The following is a 23465-nucleotide window of genomic DNA, read 5'->3' on the forward strand; positions in this document are numbered from 1 at the left end:
ATTATTACTAGATAATAATTTTAAAGACTGCTAAAATGTGTAACAATCATTATTAAGAGCACTGTGATTGGGCTCTATGCACACTGTCTCTTTTCCTTTGTCCTCATTTTACAGATGGGGAAATCAAGGCTCAGACAAGGTGAGTGATGTGAAAGTCACCAGTGGGTGAAACTGGGATTGGAATTGGAGTCACATCTGTCTCTGCTGCCTGAGGCTTTAACCATGTACTGTGTTCATTATGAGTTATTACTGCATTGCTATGCTTTCCTTTTAAGAGCAGCCTAGTTTTGGGAACATGTAGGGTTCTTTTGTAACAAGCTGAAGCTTCCCACAGCATCTCACTTACAGCTAAATGGAGCGGACTCTTGGTAGCACCAGAATCTGACTCTTCAAAAACACTGTTGGTTCTTTCCAAAAGCTGTGGAGAGGAAAAGAAAACAACAGTATGTGAGTACAATCTGCAGAAGGAATCCTACTTTACGGATACTAATGTTGACATAAATGAGAAAGAAGGCTTCAGTCTTTAGAAATCATGCAACTTATCAGAAATATAAGAAATCAGATACAGCATATCTAAAACAAATATGGTAACTGAATATTTCAACTTCTAGGTCATCTCAGCATTTGCTATTTTTTAAAAAAGCAGCTTTCATACTTGAAAAGTTGCTCAGCTTCACCAGTCTAGAAAAATAATTCTTGTTAAATATACTTCCCACCCAGTAGTTAGTCATAATAAAAAAATGACAACACCCAGGGTCTATTCCACTATCAAACACATATTTACTGGAGATAAGTGCTGAAAAAGACTTATGAAACTCTTATTTTCATGAAGCTTACATTCCAGAGAGAGAACACAAACCCATAAACATACACATAAGAAAATAATCTGGTAGTGAAATACGCTTATAATGAAAATAAAGTAGGGTGATGTGAAATGGAGTGACTGGGAAGCTTTTTACAGCTGACATCCAGGGGAGGCTTCTCCAAGGAGATAACAGCTAAAGCGGGAAGACACTTTAACGGTAATAGAAGAATTGTGGCTGGAGAGCATTCTGGGAGGAGCGAGGAGTTAATGCAAATATATCAAGTGGGGATGAACAGAGTGAGCTCAAGGAATGGAAAGAATAGTGGGATGAGGGCATGATGTTGCTGAGGGTATCAGGTAAAAGACATTTTCATTGACTCTCGTTGGAAGAACAAATTGTTAAAACCTTTCTGGGCAGGTTTGTGCATATCTTTGACATTAGGAATTAATTCCTACTAAATAATTAGACAAGCACACAATGACACATGTATAAAGAAACATATTCATTTAAAAAATGTGCCCAGACACTGCTCCAGGCAGTGAAGATTCAATAATAAATAGTATATTTAAAGATCCATTTTTCTCAAGGGGTGGGGGTATCAGGCAATAAAAGAAAGAAGTTACGTAATTATTTAGAAAGTCATAGGTGCTGTGGAGAAAAAAACAGAGAAGAGTTTGGAAGGCTGGAAGAAAGGTCAGTTTGCAACTTTAAATATGAGATCAGGAAAGGTCTTACTGAGCAGGTGATGGTTAAACAAAGTATGGAGGTGGTGAGAGCCATGTGGTATCTGGGGGAAGTACATTTCAAGCAGAGGGGTAAACAACTGCCTAGTCCTTTAGGGACAGAGATGTTTAAGGTCATTAATGAGACGGGGAACAAGGATGAGAATAACATCCCTCTCCTAGACTTCCCAACAATATTATAAACACCTGCTTTTTTAAATATCAAATTTTAAAATTTTCTGTTTTTCTGCTTAAAATAGCTAGCATGGCTTTTGTTTCCTTCAAATGCCTGGCTGATTCAAAAAGTAATACAGATTTAAGTTTTCTTAATGAGGGGTGGAGAAGGGAAAATACACCTCTCAGTACACTAGAAAGCGAAACTTCCTAACATGCTCTTTATTCATGTGGAAAAACACATTTTAAAGCCATATGTGTGGAAAGATACCATTTTCATTTCAAGAACTGTATTGATATGCCTACATATGCCGGAAAAAAGGTGAGAAACATATACCCTAAAATGTTTAATACAGTAGCCTAAAAGTGGGAGTATAGATGATTTTTATTTTCTTCTTTCCTGGGTTTTTTTGGTGAATGTATATTGGTTTTGTAATAAAATCACTAAAGCTATTTCTGTTTGGAATAAAAGTGATGAACATTTCTTTTCATTTACTAGAATGATGTCCACAGACCCCTAGGTAGGTCCATCCTAGACCTGGGCCTAGTTCTAGTTCTGTGGCTCTTTCTGGTTCTAGTTCTGTGGCTTCTTTCTAGCCAATAAATGTGGAAAAAAAAAAAAAGAGGTTGCATTCTCTGGCAGATCAAATATCAGTGCAAAATTGATTATCTAAAAGCACACAGTTTCAAATTTTCAAATAAAACAATACAAATAATTATATCAGAAGCATGAGGCATTATATATTTGTTTTTATTAGTGTGAGAATAGAATTTGGAACTGAAGCAATCTACAATACATTAGAATAATGAGAGTCAATTTCATTTTAACTTCAAAGCAAATAACTTTAAAAACCAATCTGCTGTACAAAGTTGAAATAAAAGCAGCCTCAACTGCTTGAAAAGGCTAGAGAACAGCTGTTCTTTGCTTTGTTTTGCAACATTATCACCTGCAAGACTTCCTGGAATTGACAGTGTGTACCAACTCCAAATCCTGTCCTAGAACGAACTTTTAATCAAAGGAACACAGAATCATTTCCACTATTATTACAAACACGATGAACAGAAGCAAGAAGACAATATACTGTTTATAGTCACAAATCAGCCATATTCCCAGAAGATTTACTATGGAAGACTATTTTTCTACATGTGTACCTTGATCATCCTAATAGCATGGGATGCTTTACTTCAGTCATTTGCTTAATGTCATCTATATGGGGGACTCTGGGTTAGGAACCAGATTCAATTGTGCAGCAAGCAGATGTGGTCACTGACCTGGGAGAGCTTTGAGGCTAGTGGGGAATCCACAGGAGTTAACAGGTAGTGAAAACTGTGAGGCAAGAGCTAGGATGGAAGACGCTATGGGAATATGAAGGAAGAGGTACCTGACATAACCTTGGGGGGGTCAAAGAAGATTCCTCTGTAAAGGAAATTTTACCCTGAGACCAGAATGGTAGGAGTCTGCCAGGCAAAGACAGAAGGGACTATTCAGGCAGAAGAAAGAGCTTGTGAGAACAGTGAGTACAACACCAAAAGCTTTAAGTTCAATAAGACTAGATTAAGTTCAATAAGACTAAATTAAGTTCAATAAGACTAGATAACATGTAGGAGTGAAGAAAGAGTGAGGAGCAATGAGGCTGTAAATGAAATCAGACAACAGATTAGGTACAGGGTGATCATATCATTACTGTCCAATCTAGGCCATTTTTCAGACTGAAACTGGGCTGGGATAATAGCTGTAAGGGCTTCCCTGGTGGCTCAGATGGTAAAATATCTGCCTGCAGTGCAGGAGACCTGGGTTTGATCCCTGGATCAGGAAGATCCCCTGGAGGAGGAAATGGCAACCCCCTCCAGTATTCTTGCCTAGGAAATCCCATGGACCGAGGAGCCTGGTGGGCTACAGTCCATGGGATCACAAAGAGTTGGACAAGATTGAGCAACTAACACTTCTACTTTAAACAGCTGTAAAGCAGAGCATCAAATCAGGATAATTCCTGAGACTCACTGAAGTGCTTTTAACGGGGAAGAGGCATGATCATGGTCAGATTCTTGGGTTTCATGAAAACGCTTTAACTGCAGTGTGGCAAATGAACTGCAGTGGTGCTTGGGGCAGGTGAGGACTGCAACTCTAGGAGCAGGGAGATCGGTTAGGATATTTCGACTATGAGATTGACAAATTGTGAATTAAGTTGCTGAGAACTGATGGTGGCCTGTCCTGCAGAAGAGGCAGAGGAAATGGAAGGAAGTGGGAATATTCAGGACTTTTATGTATTCATTCAATAATTACTTATTGAGTGCTGCGCCAGATACTGAGATTTCCAGTTCTCAAATAGTTCCTACCCACATGAACCTGAGAGTCCAAAAGGCATAATGGGCACCATTCATTGACTGAACAATGCAGGAAGGGGAAAGAAGAATCAAGAATGACATTCAGTTTTCTTGCTTTGATAACAGGGTGAATGGTGACGCCTTCTTTAAGATAAGAAACAAAGAGAAGGCACAAGATGAGGGGAAGGAAAATGCACTGAATTTTAGTTTGAAGTGCTTCTGGGACATTCAAGGCTAGATGTCCACTGGACAGATGGATATAATGTTTGAAGCTTAGAAGAGAGATCTGGGCAGGAGTAACGAATTTGGCAATCATTAGCAATGGCTGAGACAGGACCCCTTCACTGTGGATGAGATTGCCTGGGAGAAAGTGTAGTGAGAGAGGACCTAAGCCTCAGGAACCTCAATTATTTAGGGTTTGGAAGAGAGTCTGTAAAGGGGGCTTGAGAAGAGGAGGGTTCAGACAGGTAGGAGGAAAACCTGGAGAATGAGGAGATGATGATGGTGGTGGTGGTGATGATGACGGTGGTGGAGCCCATGATTACCATGATATGAAGGTGGTGCTGGTGATCAACGATACTGTCATCTCACTGATGACAACCAAAAATTATTAAGCATTTACTATGAGTTAAGCATCCCTCAAACTCCAGTACTTTGGCCACCTCATACAAAGAGTTGACTCATTGGGAAAGAATCTGATGCTGGGAGGGATTGGGGGCAGGAGGAGAAGGGGACGACAGAGGATGAGATGGCTGGATGGCATCACCGACTCGATGGACGTGAGTCTGAGTGAACTCCGGGAGTTGGTGATGGACAGGGAGGCCTGGCGTGCTGCGATTCATGGGGTCACAAAGAGTCAGACACGGCTGAGCGACTGAAATGAACCGAACTGAACTGAACTGAAGCATTCCATAGATCATCTCAACCCATCCTCAGAAATCCATTAAGTAACTTGCTCAAGTTTGCACAGCCTGGAAAATACAAATCATGGAATTGAACCCATGTCTAACTCAAAACCCATGTTATTTATCCCACAAAACACCTTCCTATCAACTGACAAGCTGAGACTTTTCCCTGATATCTCAAAGGAAAAAAAAAAAGGCATGAGGGTAGGAAACATGAAGTGTTTTTTTATGTGCATTTTTTTTTAAGTATGTGAGTCTTTTTATGTCTCTAACTTCAACAATTCCCTTTGATTTTTGAGATTTTCCTCTTTATTTCCTAAGTAGTGGTAAGTAGTCTTTTTAGTTACACAGCAGTCAAAGGGAACCTTAACTGGAATCTGGCTTCTCTAAGATGCCTCTTCCTTTGGTGATTCTTGTTAGTTAAGAAGGCAATGTGAAAAAGTAGGGAGAAAAGAAATCTGCAAGTCATTCAAAAGTGACGTTTACATTTAGACTTCTCTTTCTAATTTAAAATTGATTCTAAACATATCAAGTCCAAGGGATGAGGCAGATACACAGCACTTCTCAGAGACTCGACTCTGCATAAATGTCTCAGGGGAGGAACATGGGGCCCAAGAGAGACAGAGAGCTCCCAGCATGACTCATTATACAAACTCATGCTTAAGCCTGTAGTCTGCAATATTACTGGAAAATAACATTGCTCTACAGAAATCACCCTCAACCTACCTTGTCAAAATCCGAAATAGAATGGTTCTTTTTTTTGTTTGTTTGTTTTTTTAGAATGGTTCTTTTGAAACACAGTTATAGCTAGGAATACATGCTGAAGAAGCAGTATCATAAAAAGCAATGAGTTCTGCACATAAATCTTATAGTTATAAATCAAGTAATATAAATTTATATGTATAATACCAAGCAAACAAGTTATAACTTTCTTTATTTTAGGACCAATTCCACTTAATATATCCTCTGGCTTATCATCAACATTTACACAATCCATGAATTCACGTGCTAGTTTCCATGTTGAATTATACTTATAAATCCAATGTACACATCCAGTATGTTGCCATCAGTTTCTACTGGCACAATAAAACGTTTACACTCACTTCAAGGATTGACTTGGTTCTCTGCCTAAACAAACTATTATAATGGCTGTTTTAATAAAGCCTTTATCTGGACTACTTAATCTTACTCTTTGTTATCTATAAAATCTCAGAAATGCTGCTCTTCTCAACTGATCAATCATTTATGAAGCTTGTATAAGAGAGCCTAGCACTGCTTGAGCCCACAGCCTCCTATCACCTTGCATTTGCCAAGACTCTCTCGGCCAAGAAAACCCAGAAGGTCTGAGATTTAAGCTACTCCCAACCCCAATGACAAGTAAAGATGGGCATCTGAGGTGGGAATTAAGAGAAAAAAGCTAGGGTGAGAGCAAGCAGACTTTGTTTGTGAAACATGAACCCTCTATTTCAACTGGATGGTGGTGGTGGTGGTGGCTGGGATGTTCTCTAACTTTGGGGGGCTGAGAAAACGATTGTATAAATATTATAGAAATTCATAGGACATTTTTTTGAGTTTGGAAAGCATTTCCACAGGACTGGAGGGCTCACACAAAGAACACCTCAGTGTCTTAGATTTAAAAGCAGCAGAGGTAATAGAAGGCCAAGTTTAAGCCTCTTTCTCTATAAACTGAATCTGTGATGATAAAATCAAGAATAAATATGAACTTGACGGTAAGCCAACTGGCTGTTGGGTTAACAAAACAGTGATCTTATCCAAAATTGAGAGGAAACACATAAATATTACACTTTATAAGTGCTTTATAAGTAGTATGGCTTATGACTGGTTATTTGAAAACATGGCAAGGAAAAACTCAGAGATCTCAAGAGAACTTCAGCTGATCTAAACCAGTTTCTAAATGTGTTATTTAAGAAAGCAAGTGTGGCTCAGACTGTAAAAAACAGAAAGGTGTAGCCTGTGAGGTAACCCCCGTCCTGGTCAGTTCTGGTTAGACTCCTACTACTAGTTTCCACAGGTTAGCAGGGAGGGGAGGAGTTAGAAAACCAGTCAGAAAATATCAACAAGGTGCTCTTGAGGAAAGCATTTAGAATGGATGTATTTATCTTTTAGCAGTGAGAACTGAGAGGACATTTATGAGTATTCAAGTCTGTAAAGGGCTGGAAGCAGACCAAGACCCCTTGGAAAGCTGGCATCTCTGTCAGAAATTCTATTTCACATTCCACTTGTCTATGCTTGAGAATGAGATGCTATTTGGGCAACCTCAAGGCTGACCCGGAGTCCAATCTGCTGTGACCTGACTCTGGCTCAAGCCAGAAGAGGGGGCTGAGTCTGCAGAAGTTTCAGACCACCCAGCCTGTGTCCACACTCCATTGAGAGGCTCCCAGGGCCCCAGGAGAGTGCTTGGGGTACCTCACAGGTCTTTCAGTCTCAGAATTAATATGATGTTCCAGGCTGTACTGCACCCCAGCGAACTCCTGGTCTTTGGGCCTAGCCCAAAATAAACTAGCTTCCTCATGATGACATATGGGTAACAGCAGTGACTATCTGTTTCTCAGGATTCTGCTCACACCACTTCACAGCTATTAGAAAAAGCTGTGTTGCTTGAAATTGTTATTAGCAACAATTACCGGAAACTCACTGGCTCCTAGAGATGTATGAATCTAATCTAATTTCTGCCTCCTCCACTCAATTCCATAAGTAAGGAGCCATTAACTCTCTATACTTGTGCAAGTCAAGGTCTATGCAACTTCAAAAGGAGATAACACAAATTAAGGTGGGCACTACTAGAAGCTTAGGTTCTTGGGAGCTGATTTTGATTACTCTGCTTATCTCCTCCCTCCAGTGTGTATTCAGTTCCTGGTGATTTCCTTGCCAATTAAAAGGCAGAAGAGCCTGTAGTATGTGTATGGAAGGCTAATGAAACCTGCTGTGAAGATAAAGGCAAATACAAGATACAAAATGCATGGTGTTCAAAAACTATCTTGCAAGAGGCCTTAAAAATGTTCATCTACTTTGGCCCATAAACCTACTTCAGACTCTATCCTGAGAATGTATTAAGCTCAAAGCCACTTGAGTGAAACAGTGATAAACAACCTAAAGAGAAGAATGTCTAAGTTGTGATTGATCCAACACTTGAAAATTTATTTAGCTTTAAAAATGTTTACCAAGTGTTTTTAATAGCATTGGGAAAGGATCACTCAGAATATTTTATGGAAAAATAACAAATGTATAAAACTGCATATTTAATATTATCTCATATATGTAGAAAATAAAATATGTGAGAAGGAGACTAGAAGGAAACATACCAAGAGGGTTAATAATAACTGCTTTGAGGTAGAGGGACTTTGGGTGTTTAATTTTTTCTTTTCACTTTTCTACATATTCTAAACTTTCTACAACAAATACAGATTACTCTAATAAAGAATAAAATAAATTTGTATTTAAAAGTGAGATAGTTGAGTCAGATGATTTCCAAGGTCCCTTTAGCATCATATTCAGTAAAAATTTATGAGAAGGGGAGAGTCCAATATTTTCATGACTATATTTCTGGTATTCTTTACTAAATCAATAATATCAGTTTGGCTAGTTAACTGTTGGTTGAGTACATTCCTTCATGGCCATTAAATTGCAAATTTCTTAGAGGCAGAGACTACCTATTCCTTGCAGAAGGTATTCAACAATGTTTACTGAATTTAATTTAAATCTGATAAGAGAATGAGAGAGCACTGGCGGAATTAATTACAGGGTGATAACACATTTGCTTCCCTGCTTTGACACTGCAATACTATAAAAACATTACTGGAATCTTATATTTTGAATGAAATTTTCCCTTTAGAAAAACCATGTGAATACAGTATTCACTGCTACTTTTAATAAATCAACTAACCAGCAAAACAAACAAACCTGATCTTTCACAGAACATGGTCTTATAACTGAAAAATGCTCAAGGCTAAGCATGTCTTTCTAAACCACAATGTCAGACCCCAATGCCAGGTAGAGGTAGAACTCATCCTGAGGTGACCCTATGGCCTTCAGTTATAAGGAAGCAAAGAAGACTAATATCAAATTAAATTTTTATACAATCAATTGACCAATACCATGAAGAAGGTAAGATACTAGTAAAAGAATTCTAAACATAGTTTGTGGTTTCAAATACATACATCAGTCCAGAGAAAGCCATACAATGTGTTTTTGAAATAATGAAACAGTAGAACTCTTTTTATCTTGCCATGAGCATTCCAGATAAGGAAGAATATTAAAATTAACTCAAGAAATAAGTCACTCCCTTTAGGGATAAGATTTCATGGTTCCTGAAAACACAAGAACTTATCTAAGGTTGAAGCCAAAACTGATCATGAAGGAACAAGGATTTTAACTCACTGAAGGAGTTGCAAAGAATCACTGCAGAAGTCATCCCAAATGTGAAAAAATCATCCGAGTGCTCCCTATTATTATTGTTTTCGAGGTTCCATGGCAGCTTTGGATTTTAATGATTTAACTCATGCTCAGAATTCCTAAGTTCAGTTTTTTCCAAGCTGAATAAAAATATAAAATGACTATATCTGGATTAAACAGAACCAGAAGGAATAATTCACCTTAATAAAGACATTATTCTCTCTCGTGCCATAATTTCCTATAACTGAATTTGGTTTCATGCTTTTGTCTGGGCAGTGAGCCAAAAGAGGGAAGGAATATTGATGTCTTGGAGATAGGACAGAAAAGAGAGAGGGCTGAAAAGTATCCCTATGAAAATCTCTGAGGAACAGGCTGTAGCCAAAAGCAAATCTCAAAACACCAACCTTAGATAAAGCGTATGCCTTGACTGCTGATACCAGCAAAGTTTGTCTTTGGGGCACCCTAAGTGGTGCTAGGGATGGGATAGTGATAATTATAGCAAGGAATTTGCTTACAACAGAAAACTTGGGCTCTTCTCTTGATATTCATAATAAAGGAATTAGCCTAGACTATACCTACCTCCTGGAGAAGGCAATGGCACCCCACTCCAGTACTCTTGCCTGGAAAAATCCCACGGACAGAGGAGGGGCCTGGTAGGCTGCAGTCCATGGGGTCGCTAAGTCGGACATGACTGAGCGACTTCACTTTCACTTTTCACTTTCATCCACTGGAGAAGGAAATGGCAACCCATTCCAATGTTCTTGCCTGGAGAATCCCAGGGACGGGGGAGCCTGGTGGGCTGCCATCTATGGGGTCGCACAGAGTCGGGCACGACTGAAGCGACTTAGCAGCAGCAGCAGCATACCTACCTCCTCCTGAACTTTGCAGAGTAATTCAAAAGTTAAGGTCACTCTTCTATATCAGCAGTGAGTTCAACACAGTTGGTATATTAAATTGGTATATTCAGTCTGAGTTACCTGATTCTCTTTTGGATCCCAGCATTACATGTGTGTTGTGGTGATGGTGTGGTGATGGTGGGGTGTGTGTGTATGTGAAGGGGCAGGGATGGGGGGAGGAACACAAGAGCAAAATGTCTGTTTTAACCACCATCAGCATACTTGGGTAACATGCTTTTAGTTGCTAAGTCATGTCCAACTCCTTGAGAGCCCAAGGACTGCAGCATGCCAGGCTTCCTTGTCTTTCATGATTTCCAAGAGTTTTCTCAAACTCATGTTTATTGAATTGGAGATGCCATCCAATGATCTCATGCTCAGTCACCTCCTTCTCCTCCTGCCCTCAATCTTTCCCAGCATCAAGGTCTTTTCAAATGAGTCAGTTCTTTGCATCAGGTGGGCCAAAGGATTGGAGTTTCAGCTTCAACATCAGTCCTTCCAAGGAACACTCAGGACTAATCTCCTTTAGGGTAGACTGGCTGGATCTCCTTGAAGTCCAAGGGACTCTCAAAAGTCTTCTCCAACACCAAAGTTGAAAGCATCAATTCTTTGGCACTTGGCCTTCTTTATGATCCAACTCGCACATCCATACTTGACTACTGAAAAAACCGTAGCTTTGACGATATGGACCTTTGTTGGCAAAGTGATGTCTCTGCTTTTGAATATGCTGTCTCGGTTTGTCATAGGTCTTCTTCCAAGGAGCAAGCGTCTTTTAATTTCATGACTGCAGTCACCATCCACAGGGATTTTGGAGCCCAAGAAAATAAATATGCCACTGTTTCCATGTTTCCCATCTATTTGCCATGAAGTGATGGGACCGGATGCCATGATTTAAGCTTTTCGAACATTGGATTTTAAGCCAGCTTTTTCATTCTCCTCTTTCAACCTCATCAAAAGGCACTTTAGTTCCTCTTCACTTTCTGCCATTAGGGTGGTATCATCCGCACATGTGACGTTACTGATATTTCTCCCAGCAATCTTGATTCCAGCTTGTGCTTCTTCCAGCCCAGCATTTCTCATGATGTACTCTGCATATATGTTAAATAAGCAGGGTGACAATATACAGCCTCGATGTCCTCTTTTTTCCATTTGGAACCAGTCTGTTGTTCCATGTCCAGTTCTAAGTGTTGCTTCTTGACTTGCATACAGGTTTGTTTTGCTGGAGGCATGTAAGGCGCTCTTGTATTCCCATCTCTTTAAGAATTTGCAACAGTTTGTTGTGATCCACACAATCAAAGGCTTTAGCATAGTCAATTAAGCAGAACTAGATGTTTTTCTGGAATTCCCTTGCTTTCTCTATGATCCAACAGATGTGGGCAATTTGATCTCTGGTTCCTCTGCCTTTTCTAAATCCAGTTTATACATCTGGAAGTTTCTCAGTTCAAGTACCACTAAAGCCTAGCTTGAAGGATTTTGAGCATTACCTTGCTAGCATGTGAAAAGAGCGCAATTGTACCTTACTTTGAATATTATTTGGCACTGCCCTTCTTTGGGATTGGAATGAAAACTGACGTTTTCTAGTCCTGTGACCATTGCTGAGTTTTCCAAATGTGCTAGCATATTATATTGAGTGCAGGTCTTTAACAGCATCATCTTTTAAGATCTGAAATAGCTCAGCGGAATTCCATCACCGCCACTAGCTTTGTTCATTTAGGAAAAAGAACTAGAAGGATAAATACCAAGAGGTTCTTGATAAGATTCCCTTTGTTAAGAAAAATGATTCAAAACTTATAAATTATGCAAAGAGGATAATTCCATGTCCCTTTAAAAACCACACAGAGGCATTGTTTTAACAAGCCCACCCAGGGATTGATTTTTAGTAAAATGTTAATTAAGGGGTCAGTCTCTATGAAGTTACATTTTGACTTGTAGATCTGTTTCCTCTAGAAATACACATTATTTCTGTGTGATGGAAAAGATAACTCTGGATACAATAGCTTATTTCTCCTTTGGATGGTGACAAGTTTTGTATCTAACCTAACAATCTTACTCTAATATTATTTTATTAAACTGTCTATGAACGCTCTATTCTGCAAATGCTCCGTGAATTAGCTTTAGCATCTTAGTGGTTCCACCATTACTTAATGAGATTTTAAAAAATCTTTAACACGTGTTCCTTTTCTCCTATTATGAGAGTTTCATTTAAAAAATTTTGAGGCATATACTCTGACATCACTCATCAGCACCAATCTTCATACAAGACCTCAAAAGTCTTAAGATCCATTGAAACTGCCTATAAAAATCTATCCCCATCAATGTCGTTCCACAATAGACTCTCCTTGGGACACTGAGAGAACTTGAGGAGGTGCCTTCCTCACCTTCTGAAGGAGCTTGTGCAGATGCAGGGCAGACAGAGCCATGCCATCCCATGATCAGAAAATCAATTTGACTGGATTTCCAATGAACTCTTCAAGCCCTAAGACTGAGGACTCATGGGCTCCCCTCCACTCTTCACATATCTACTTTATCCAGAGAATCATGGTAGTGGCCAAGATCTTTTCAACTGGGGATGAAGGCCTCATGGTCTGTACCCACTCATTTTTCTCCCAGGAACCGTTGCCAGATAACAACACTGCCCTCTTCTCACCCTCAGTCTATGCAAAGAGAGGAGGCCTGCCTTGGAGCACTACATCCATTCAGCACATTTCAGGGGAATCACAGCGCACCACCTCTTCTCCCTTTCTGGCCTACTCTCCGATTTGGAATCCTAGACAGAACTGCAGGCAACCTCTCTCCAGGCAGACGCGTACAGGACTTAAATCTCAATTCACCTACAGCCCAAGAGGGAGACCCCTCTCTCCTCCCTATTTTACCTCTCTTTAAAAATAAATCTCCCTGCAGAAGAAAATGAAATACACAATAAAGCACAGATCATTTATGACTGAAAGCAAGAGCACACTAACTTCATTTAAGCTAAATAAGATCATTCGAAGAATTTTTTCTCCCAAAGCTCATAAAGTTTCATTTCTTTTAATCATATCTTCATTTATCTATGATGACTATTCTGCCATGGTTATTTTACTGGTATAGGCATTACAAAAATATAAGAAAATTACAGTTTTATAGGATATACACAAAAATCATGGCAGAGTTCTATGTTCTTTAGCATAATGAATTGTGATGCTCCTTAGTCTGATTTTTTGTGTGTCAATTTGAAAAATAATCCCTTCTGTGGGTCCTTCTGCTGTGGATCCTCCTTAGGCATACACTCTACCTCTGATAATTATGCCTTTTCTTAATTGAAGGGGTTGCTGGGAGCCCGCCTGTAGGCAGGCATTTTGACAAATCTAGCCCTCCTGGATTTTCTTTCTGTGAGGTGTCAGGCCGTCCATCCATGTCTGACTTCTGTCATCTTGTCCTTTGGCTATTACTGAACAGGAAATACTGACCCTTCCTTCCAGAGCAGCCAACATTCTTGGGAGAAAGGGGGAGACACTGTCCATAGGATTTAATTCCTATTCCTTTCCATTTCATCCTCTCATTCCACACTTTCCCCTCTACTACAACAACCACAACCCAAGCCCCCTTTTCATGATAGTTATGTAAATAACTATCAGTCTCTTGGGGAACACACACACCTTCCCAACCACCACAACACAAAATATGATTTGCGGTCCAAACCTTGAGAGCCCAGGGATAACTCATGAATTTTAATGAATTTTAAAATCAGGCCCTATGCTATTTTGTCTCTCTTTTTGTTTCACAAATCCAGCAATTCTAAAAATTAGTCATGTTCGGCTATGGCAAGAATGAAGAATCTTCAGCAAACTGCATCCGTCATTTAAAACACACTAAAACTTGTGAATTTGAGCCACTAGGATGCAAAGAGAGCCATTTCACCAACTTGGGAGTGTCTTTGCCTCCTTTCCCATCTGTTGTTTGTCTTTTCTTTCTTGCTGTTAATTAGCTCTTTGAACAGAAGGTGTAAGAGGCAGGGGTATTCAATTCAATAAAGTATATCACTAAGGTTCTCACAGTACTAACAGTGATCATTCTTGCTGTTTGCTTATACTTTCAATAAAGGGATTAGAAAGACAGTTGAAACTATCATTTAAAATTAAGTTTTCATATCACCCATGCACTTACCTTCTACCTCATTCCAATTAATGAAAGAAAACCTTAGAATGTTGTGTAACTTCACATCACTAAGACAAGCAATTTAAAAGATATCTATATTCTGGTAATGTTCTCCCCTAGGGGCTCAGCAGTCAAGAATCCGCCTGCCAAGGCAGGAAACATGGGTCCGATTCCTGGACCCATTGGGAATATCCCCTGGAGAAGGAAATGGCAATCTACTCCAATATTCTTGCCTGGGAAATCCCATAGACAGAGGAGCCTGGCAGGCTACAGTCCATGGGGTCCCAAAAGAGTCAGATGTGACTTAGAGACTAAGAGACTAACAACAACAAGATATTCTTGTAAAGTTTTTTCCTTGTTGCTCCCAATTATCTATCAGAATGACTTTGCTCTGGTTTGAGCAAGGCTTTATTAAACAAACTCTACATGTGTTCTCTAAAAGCTGTGGAAAAATCTAATTTGGATGAAGTCCTGTTTGGTTTTGTTTTTTTTTAATTTGGAGCTTCAAACATGTCAGAGTGTAGCTGAAAGGCAGCTGTAAAAAATTCAGAGTTCCATTAAAAAAAATAGGTGACACTGTTAGCTCTGCACTGTTTAAACTAAGATACCTTCATTTGCTGTGCAAGAGCACAGATGTCAAATTTGGACCCTATTTTCTTCACCCTTTGAAAACAAACACTGTATCATAGGTCCTTTAATTTAGAGTATGGATTATTTAGGAACACATTTGAAAATAAAAACTCTAACTTCCCTTCTGATCACCATGTTCATAAAGCAGGTCACTGAAAGTCAAATCAGAATGATCTATTTACAAAATCTAGCATCAAATATAAAATAAGTTGTAATAGAAATGTTTTCAGTTTTTGACTTTTTTCTCTTAAAGTCAAGGGATCAGTGATCAAAGGATTAAAGTCAAGAAAGCATATCTTAAAAGAACAAGATCACAACTGGCAGGCCATTTTCTTTTCTGTTTACTCTCTATATCCTTTGGAATTTTAATTACTAATACCTATGGCAATAAACATAATTGCATAAAAATCTTGGGGAGACTTCTCTGTGTGTTATTATAATAAAAAGGTGGGTTTTTTTCTTCAGATATTCTCTTACATCCTGAATTGTTCTGAAATTGCCTGAATGGTTGAAAAACAAAATGAATGTTGAATTGCACACCAATTCCTGCAGCTTTTGGTTGCATACTCCAATTTTAAAGTCTGGCCCTTAATGAATGTTTTCCTCAGGGGAGTGCTTTATATTTATTTATGATGATCAATTTTTAAGTATATGCCTGAAAAGTGACATGATCCTGATAAATGCCCAAACAAGCCAAAGCACATACGGAGATTGCACCTGGTCTTAAAATATTAAAGTAAAGCCATCAATTTGTAAATAGTTTATGCAGATTCCTAGCTCTGCCATAAAAGAGGTATACGAAGGAAGTTTTATGTCTAAGCAAAAAAATTTTAAATATAGCTTAATTTTAGCATGTACTTGCTGAAACAGCTTTGAAAAAAGTTTCCAAGTTGGTGCTCAGGGAGAGTGCTGGATTGGAAAGATTAACTCAAGACTATTAAAATTAAATATTGATGGTGGATTTTATTAAAATGCCAAAAGAATTGTCAAAGGTTCTGATAATTTCATAAATAATCTCACAGCTTGAATCACCACTTGGATCTTTCTTCCTTTTCTGCTTTTCCATTTAGGAAATAGGAAGGCCGAGCAACTCCATCAGTGTGGCTATGCAAGCTTGTGGTATGTTGTTTTCGCGGCCATTTTCTCTTCACTCTGCTGAATGCACAGTTCTTTTTATTCTTCTACATGCTGATAAATCTGTCTTCATTTTACTTTCCTTCCTCAGTTGCAGAAGTTATACTGTTGTGCTTTCTCCGCTACAGTAATGAGGCCAGGTTATTGCAATCTTCAATGCTCTGAAGGCATTTTACTTTTAACAGGATACAACCCTCAACAACAGAGACTTAAACTCCTCCTCCATAACTCTGAGATAAAACCCACCTGTAGCGCTGTGTTTATTTCCAGCCCTGTGTTCACTTTCCCTGGCAGGTAGCCTAAAAGCATCCTCAAGAGGATGAGAGAGAGAATTAGAAGTTCAGATCTTTGTTCTTCTTCCTCTGTCTAGAGCCAGGTTTGGAAGGTTACTCTTCTAAATACCACTGGTCACTCTGATGAGCTTAACTTTCCTTGTAAGTCAACCTTTGAGTGCACCACAACTACTTAGCCTGTGCTCTGAAGCTTGGGAACCATAACTAGTGAGCCCAAGAAGAGTGGCTTCTCTTGTTTCCCATGCTCTGCAACAAGGTAAGCCACTGCAGTGAGAAACTCCTGCACCACAACGAGAGAGTAGAGCCCCCACTCTGCAACTAGAGAAAAGCCCTCCCAGCGATGAAGACCCAGCATAACCAAAACTAAAGAACTAAATTATTATTCATTGTTTTCCTTTAAACATGCATCTCCAGCTGGTAAATTATACAGAATTATTATTTTAAGATGACCAAAATGCAATCCTCTACAAATGAGAGTAGACACAAAATAATATGGCATCTAACTGGCTGCTTGCATTTAAAATTTAGCCTTATTATTCTTGAAAAATATACACATTGGGCTCAGAGTGGTCACTTGAGTAATTAAATGCCTTGTTCATTTTACTAATAACTGAGGACTTCTAAATGTGCACGATAGCCAACAATTCTTGTTTCACCCTCCCATAATAGCCAGATAACCAAACGCTAATGTTAAAGTTTTATGCCCTTAAGGAACATTCTCAGTGCTTATTTACCTTTTATATTTTTCATGTCAACTATGCTTCTAATGTTCTTGCTTTATATATACCTTAGGATAACTAGATGCTCCTCTGAATTCCTACCTTAAGAATTTGACCTTAAAGTGATTTTAACCAAAGAAAGAAAGAAGATTCTGGGGGTATATTTTCTATTTTAACATACATTCCCTTCTAAACTAATCCAGTGGCCTTTCACCATCTCTTGGCCAGGACACCCCTGTTGCTGCTGCTGCTAAGTCGCTTCAGTCGTGTCCGACTCTGTGCGACCCCAGAGACGGCAGCCCACCAGGCTCCCCTGTCCCTGGGATTCTCCAGGCAAGAACACTGGAGTGGGTTGCTATTTCCTTCTCCAATGCATGAAAGTGAAAAGTGAAAGGGAAGTCGCTCAGTCGTGTCTGACTCTTTGCGACCCCATGGACTGCACCCTACCAGGCTCCTCTGTCCATGGGATTTTCCAGGCAAGAGTACTGGAGTGGGATGCCATTGCCTTCTCCGAGGACACCCCTAGACCACCAATAACAAAGTATTCTACTTCTCCTTTATTACAAATTCACAATATCCATTGTTGCAATTAAAATCTTCCTTCTGATATAGTTAGTTACTTTGGGTCAATTAAATTCAAGCCTCCTTCTGTTGGCAAACCATCAGGTTATTTTTGTTTTGAAAGTTCTTGCCTACAGAAAGTTGTATAAATAAACCATGGTTATTCCTAGTTGTGCTTGGGCTCTGAGAGCACAGCATGCTCAGAAGCAGACCTGAGCTCCTGGCATAAGCATGTCTACGTCTACGTGTGAAATTACTCATATGCTGCTCTTTCTTATCTGTGAAATGCTGATGACTCACAAACAATAGGACCCAAACTTCTAAAAATGGTAAGCTTCTACTGAATCCAGCTAGGAGGAGGTACCAGTTTGGTTAAATTAGAATAAGTGTTCAGTCAGCTGCTCTCTACATGCACCTTCTGAATTATTTAATAGTAATCTTGTTGAAGAGATGCATTCATCTCTTCCCAGTACTAGCTTGGACTCCCAGCTATAGCTCACCAATATATAAAGATCTATTTTAACTGTCTGTGATCACTGAGAATACTATTCTATAGGCCAGAGGTTCTCAACCTATAAGACTGTAACTGCCGATGGACATCTGGCAATGTCTGGAGACATTTCTGATTGTTGAAAATTAGAGGGGGTATTGATTTCAACTGGCATCTAGTGGGGAGAAGCCAGGGATGCTACAGAGCATTCTATAATGCACAGGCTAGTACCCCTCCCCAGAACAAAGAGTTACCCTATTTACTATGTCAAGAATGCCAATGTTAAGAAATCTCACTTCAAGGGAATGAAATAAAAGTAGGTAAAAGAAAAGTATCCTTGCTGAATCTTTGGAAAGGGTTACCATCCAAGAGGCCTTCCCAGGTAGTGCTAGTGGTAAAGAACCCACCTGCCAATGTAGGAGACGTGGGTTCGATCCCTGGGCTGGGAAGATCCCCTGGAGAAGGGCAGGGAAACCCACTCCAGTATTCTTGCTGGGAGAATACCATGGACAGAAGAGCCTGGTGGGTACACTCCATAGGGTCACAAAGAGTCAGATACGACTGAGGCGACTTAGCACGCACGCACACACCATCCAAGAACTATACAGATCTGACTTAGAACTTCATAATAAGAGGACAAGTTACTAAATGGAAGCCCTATGATGGGAGTGCCCAATATACTCTCATAAAGGAGTTTGGTAAACATGAACCAATTAGTATATAGACCAAGTTTCAGAGAAAGTGTAATCATTAACATGAAAGTGTTTACAACTAGGGAGAAACACATCCTTCACATTTAACTTGGCTGCATAGAAAATGTATGAGTTGAATGAAGAATAAAATAGAAAATAGGCCAACCAAACCATCTGAAAGACTTTCAGGTATAGCCTTTTAAAAATCCATCTTAAATCTTTTCTTGTTTGGGGAAGTGTTGGACTTGGAGGATGAAGCCCAAATAAATATCTTCAGTTGTGACACACAAGAAAACCTCCAGCTATTTTCGGATTTTAATCATCTTACCCACATTACAGATGCAGGCTGTTTGGCAGATGCTCAGAGGAAAGAGTCTTATCAGTCCTCGGCATCTAATTACTTATCTTAGAGAAAATTAGGCAAGATTCCAAGCCTACAGAAGACTCATGTTCTGTCGGGAGTTATTAATTACAAGCAGACTTAAGAAGCATTAATTTGTTTTGCTAATCATGCCAGAGAGTGTATGGCTCTGCCAAATAGCACAGGAAATAGAGACTAGGGAGAAGGTGAGCTGCTCGGCTCAGCTGGTAAAGAGGGGATTAAAACCAGATGGACCCAATTTGTCTCCTTGAGCCAAGTTCCAAAAAAATATTCCTTTCGCTGAAGTTTAAATTAAACTCATGCCTGACTGCCCCACTCCAGAGTAAATCAACTCCTTTTAAGTCAATTTTTTCCTCTTTTTTAATGATTTCCTGTTTTATTGTTAGTTATCTTGAAGACCATGAGATAGTTAAAAGATCACAAACATACACCCCAACACACATCTGCACACACATAGGGGAAAAAAGATTGGAAGAAAACTGAGCAAAATTTAAACAGAGGTTATTTCTGTATGGGATAGTGGGATTACAATTTTCTTTTTATATTTCTATGATGTTTCCAAAATTTCTACAATTAAGCACATATTGGTTTTACAATCAGAAAACAACCTGGAATAGGGTAATTATACTCCTTTGTCCTTCTGTTCCATTTCCTAACCATAATCACTGTTATCCTTTACATATTAACATGAGTACTTATGACAAAAAAGGGTAAATAACCATAGATACTAGATCAAGTCAGATCAAAACCTCAACCAGTATAACCTACTTACAGAGTTGGCTGTATAACATGTTGTTAGTGGGTAACACGCTAACATGTTGTTCAAGAACTACTTTATCAAACGACTTCTCAAACTCTCTCTTCCAAAGTACATATACTCATTCTGGCAATGGATAGTTAGAAGGATGAAAGAGAACAGAAAAGAGACAACCAGCCAGTTATGAGACATGTTGAAGGTATAAGGCTCAAACCTGGAAAAGGGTCTGAAGTATGCTCTCACTCAGTGTCCAAAGTTGTATGCAACGTATACATTCAATGAAATACTTCGACAGACTGTTGATATAAGGTACCTGATGTTGGCTTAAGTGAAGCACCAAAAAGCCCTACAATATATGGCACAGATTCACCTAAATTTCATGGTCATCAAAAATTCAACGTATTTGTTTTGCTATCAATCCTAAGAAAACTCAAATGACTGAATTTATGCATCTCAAAGCAAGAATTGACAACTTCAAAAAAAAAAAAAGCACCATTTACTTAAGGTTCAAATGCAGAGTCACATCTAACATTAATACGTATTACCACTGAAAAGAAATACATCCTGCTAAAGTCTAGATTCTCAAGCAAAAGATAATGAAATTCCAGTATAAGAACAAACTGAAGAAAAAAATCCCTGTGCCTACCACTCAGTTAATAAGGCTATTTTGATCTAGGTCAATAAGTGAGCAATAAGTTATACCCACACAATGATCCTGGAAGCAGGTAAGTGATCTTGTCCACTAGCTATTTCTACTTTCATGACATTAACAATGGGGCATTCTTGTTTGATTCATACCAGTTTCCTCATGAGTACAAGGCCATATGGACATTCCCATAGATTTTTAAAAATAACAGTCCTAGTAACTCTGTGGTTAAAACATCACTTACAGGATGCCTTCTGTATACATAATATGGTGACGGGTGTTTTGAGGCCACAGAATATGGAAAAGATACGGGTCCAGGTGACATCCCCTGAGGTAAACGTGAAAATATTGGACCAATGCCTTGAACCAGTACTCCCTCATCAACTCCGTGCCCTTACGCTGGCCCTTATCTGCTTAAGTCTTCCCAACAGAGCAAAATTTATGTCCTATTACTCATTCTCTCAAGCTTTTGCTGTCTCAAAGATAAGACGCCAGCAGGTAGTAATATTCCCTTTTAGGACATTAATTTTTGGCTTAACTGAAATGTAATACCTGGACCTAGAAGAATCACTTAAGTATCAAGAATTCTACATAACCAGCAAAAAGATCAACCACAAAACGCAATATAACTAATGATTCAAAAGTCCTTCTCATGCCCCCTTGCAAATATTCTTTCCACAAGTAACCAGTATCCTGATCTCTAACAACATAGATTGTTGTCATTTAGTTGCTAAGTAGTGTCTAACTCTTAGCTGGAATCAAGTAGTGTCTAACTCTAAGCTGGAATCAAGATTGCCAGGAGAAATATCAATAACCTCAGATATGCAGATGATACCACCCTTATGGCAGAAAGTGAAGAGGAACTCAAAAGCCTCTTGATGAAAGTGAAAGAGGAGAGTGAAAAAGTTGGCTTAAAGCTCAACATTCAAAAAACTAAGATCATGGCATCTGGTCCCATCACTTCATGGGAAATAGATGGGGAAACAGTGGAAACAGTGTCAGACTTTATTTTGGGGGGCTCCAAAATCACTGCAGATGGTGACTGCAGCCATGAAATTAAAAGACACTTACTCCTTGGAAGGAAAGTTATGACCAACCTAGATAGCATATTCAAAAGCAGAGACATCACTTTGCCAACAAAGGTCCATCTAGTCAAGGCTATGGCTTTTCCATAGCTTTCCCTTGTGGCTCAGATGGTAAAGCATCTGTCTACAATGCTGGAGACCTGGGTTTGATCCCTGGGTCGGGAAGTTCCCTGGAGAAGGAAAAGGCAACCCACTCCAGTACTTTTGCCTAGAAAATCCCATGGACAGAGGAGCCTGGTGTCCATGGGGTCGCAAAGAGTCAGACACGACTGAGCGACTTTACTCACTCAATGGTTTTTCCAATGGTCATGTATGGATGTGAGAGTTGGGCTATGAAGAAAGTTGAGTGCTGAAGAATTGATGCTTTTGAACTGTGGTGGTGGAGAAGACTCTTGAGAGTCCCTTGGACTGCAAGGAGATCCAACTAGTCTGATCTAAAGGAGATCAGTCCTGGGTATTCTTTGGAAGGGCTGATGCTGAAGCTGAAACTCCAGTACTTTGGCCACCTCATGCAAAGAGTTGATTCACTGGAAAAGACTCTGATACTGGGAGAAACTGGGGGCAGGAGGAGAAGGGGATGACAGAGGATAAGAAGGCTGGATGGCATCACCAACTTGATGGACATGAGTTTGAGTGAACTCTGGGAGTTGGTGATGGACAGGGAGGCCTGGCGTGCTGTAATTCATGGGGTCGCAAAGAGTCAGACACGACTGAGTGACTGAACTGAACTGAGTGTCTAATTCTTTTGTGATCCCAAGGACTGTAGCCTGCCAGGCTCCTCTGTTCATGGGATTTCCCAAGCAAGAATACTGGAAGGGGGTGCCATTTACTAAAATCAAATCATTTTCCTAAAACAGAACTACCCTACGATATGGCCCAGGTTGCGCTAGTGGTAAAGAACCTGCCTGCCAATGCAGGAGACGTAAGAGACGCAGGTTTGATCCCTGGGTGGGGAAGATCCCCTGGTGGAGGGCATGACAGTTCATTCCAGTATTCTTGCCTGGAGAATCCCATGGACAGAGGAGCCTGGCTGTCTAAAGTCCATGGGGTCTTTAGCAAAGAGGATACGACTGACGCGACTTAACGTGCACACACGCACACACTAGACAAAACCCACAATATCAGAGATGAAGAATTCCTTCTACAGATTCCTCTTCAGACTAAATACAACCATGGAAGAAACAATCAGTGAACTTGAAGAGAGGTCAACAGGAATGATCCAAACATTCAAAACAGTGGGAAAAAAGAGAGAAAGAGAGGAAGAAAAAAGTAGCAATCAATAGCTATCAAATAGTCTAACATATGTGTACCTGGAGTTTCAGAAGCTGAAACTAGGGGATGCGATAAGACAAAGAAACCTACAGAAACCACATATTTTCAACCAAAAAGCTCTTTCATTTATTGCCTGCATTTTTGGCAGTTCACATCACAGTGTATGCTGAGTCCATTGGGATGGAGCTGGGTCCATTTTATAGTAAGCAGTAACTGGAATAGTGTTTGTTCTCAATAATCATTCAGTGAATTAAAAATGAAACCACCAGGTGATGCCACTGCAGGTGATAGCCCAATTTTTCATTCAATAGTAAAGAATGTTTTCTTTTAAAGCACTATCTGGAAAAATGTCTTGGGATTATAGTTATGCATGTACTAATAATTACCTACTCCTTCATCTCACTTGAACTGCAGGTCTCCAAAGTCACC

General features: G+C 39.6%; 1 protein-coding gene across 3 annotated transcripts in view; it reads right to left on the reverse strand.

The window, feature by feature from the left end:
• The window catches only part of ANKRD44 (ankyrin repeat domain 44), a 315568-nt gene that overhangs the window by 37211 nt on the left and 254892 nt on the right, over positions 1-23465 (reverse strand). For all 3 annotated transcript variants that reach the window (XM_069577913.1, XM_069577911.1, XM_069577912.1), the window contains exon 17: positions 347-418. In XM_069577913.1, the coding sequence (XP_069434014.1) occupies positions 347-418 (72 nt within the window). The remainder of the gene's footprint in view (positions 1-346; positions 419-23465) is intronic.

This window comes from Ovis canadensis, chromosome 2, assembly GCF_042477335.2.
Source record: "Ovis canadensis isolate MfBH-ARS-UI-01 breed Bighorn chromosome 2, ARS-UI_OviCan_v2, whole genome shotgun sequence".
Lineage (NCBI taxonomy): Eukaryota > Metazoa > Chordata > Mammalia > Artiodactyla > Bovidae > Ovis > Ovis canadensis.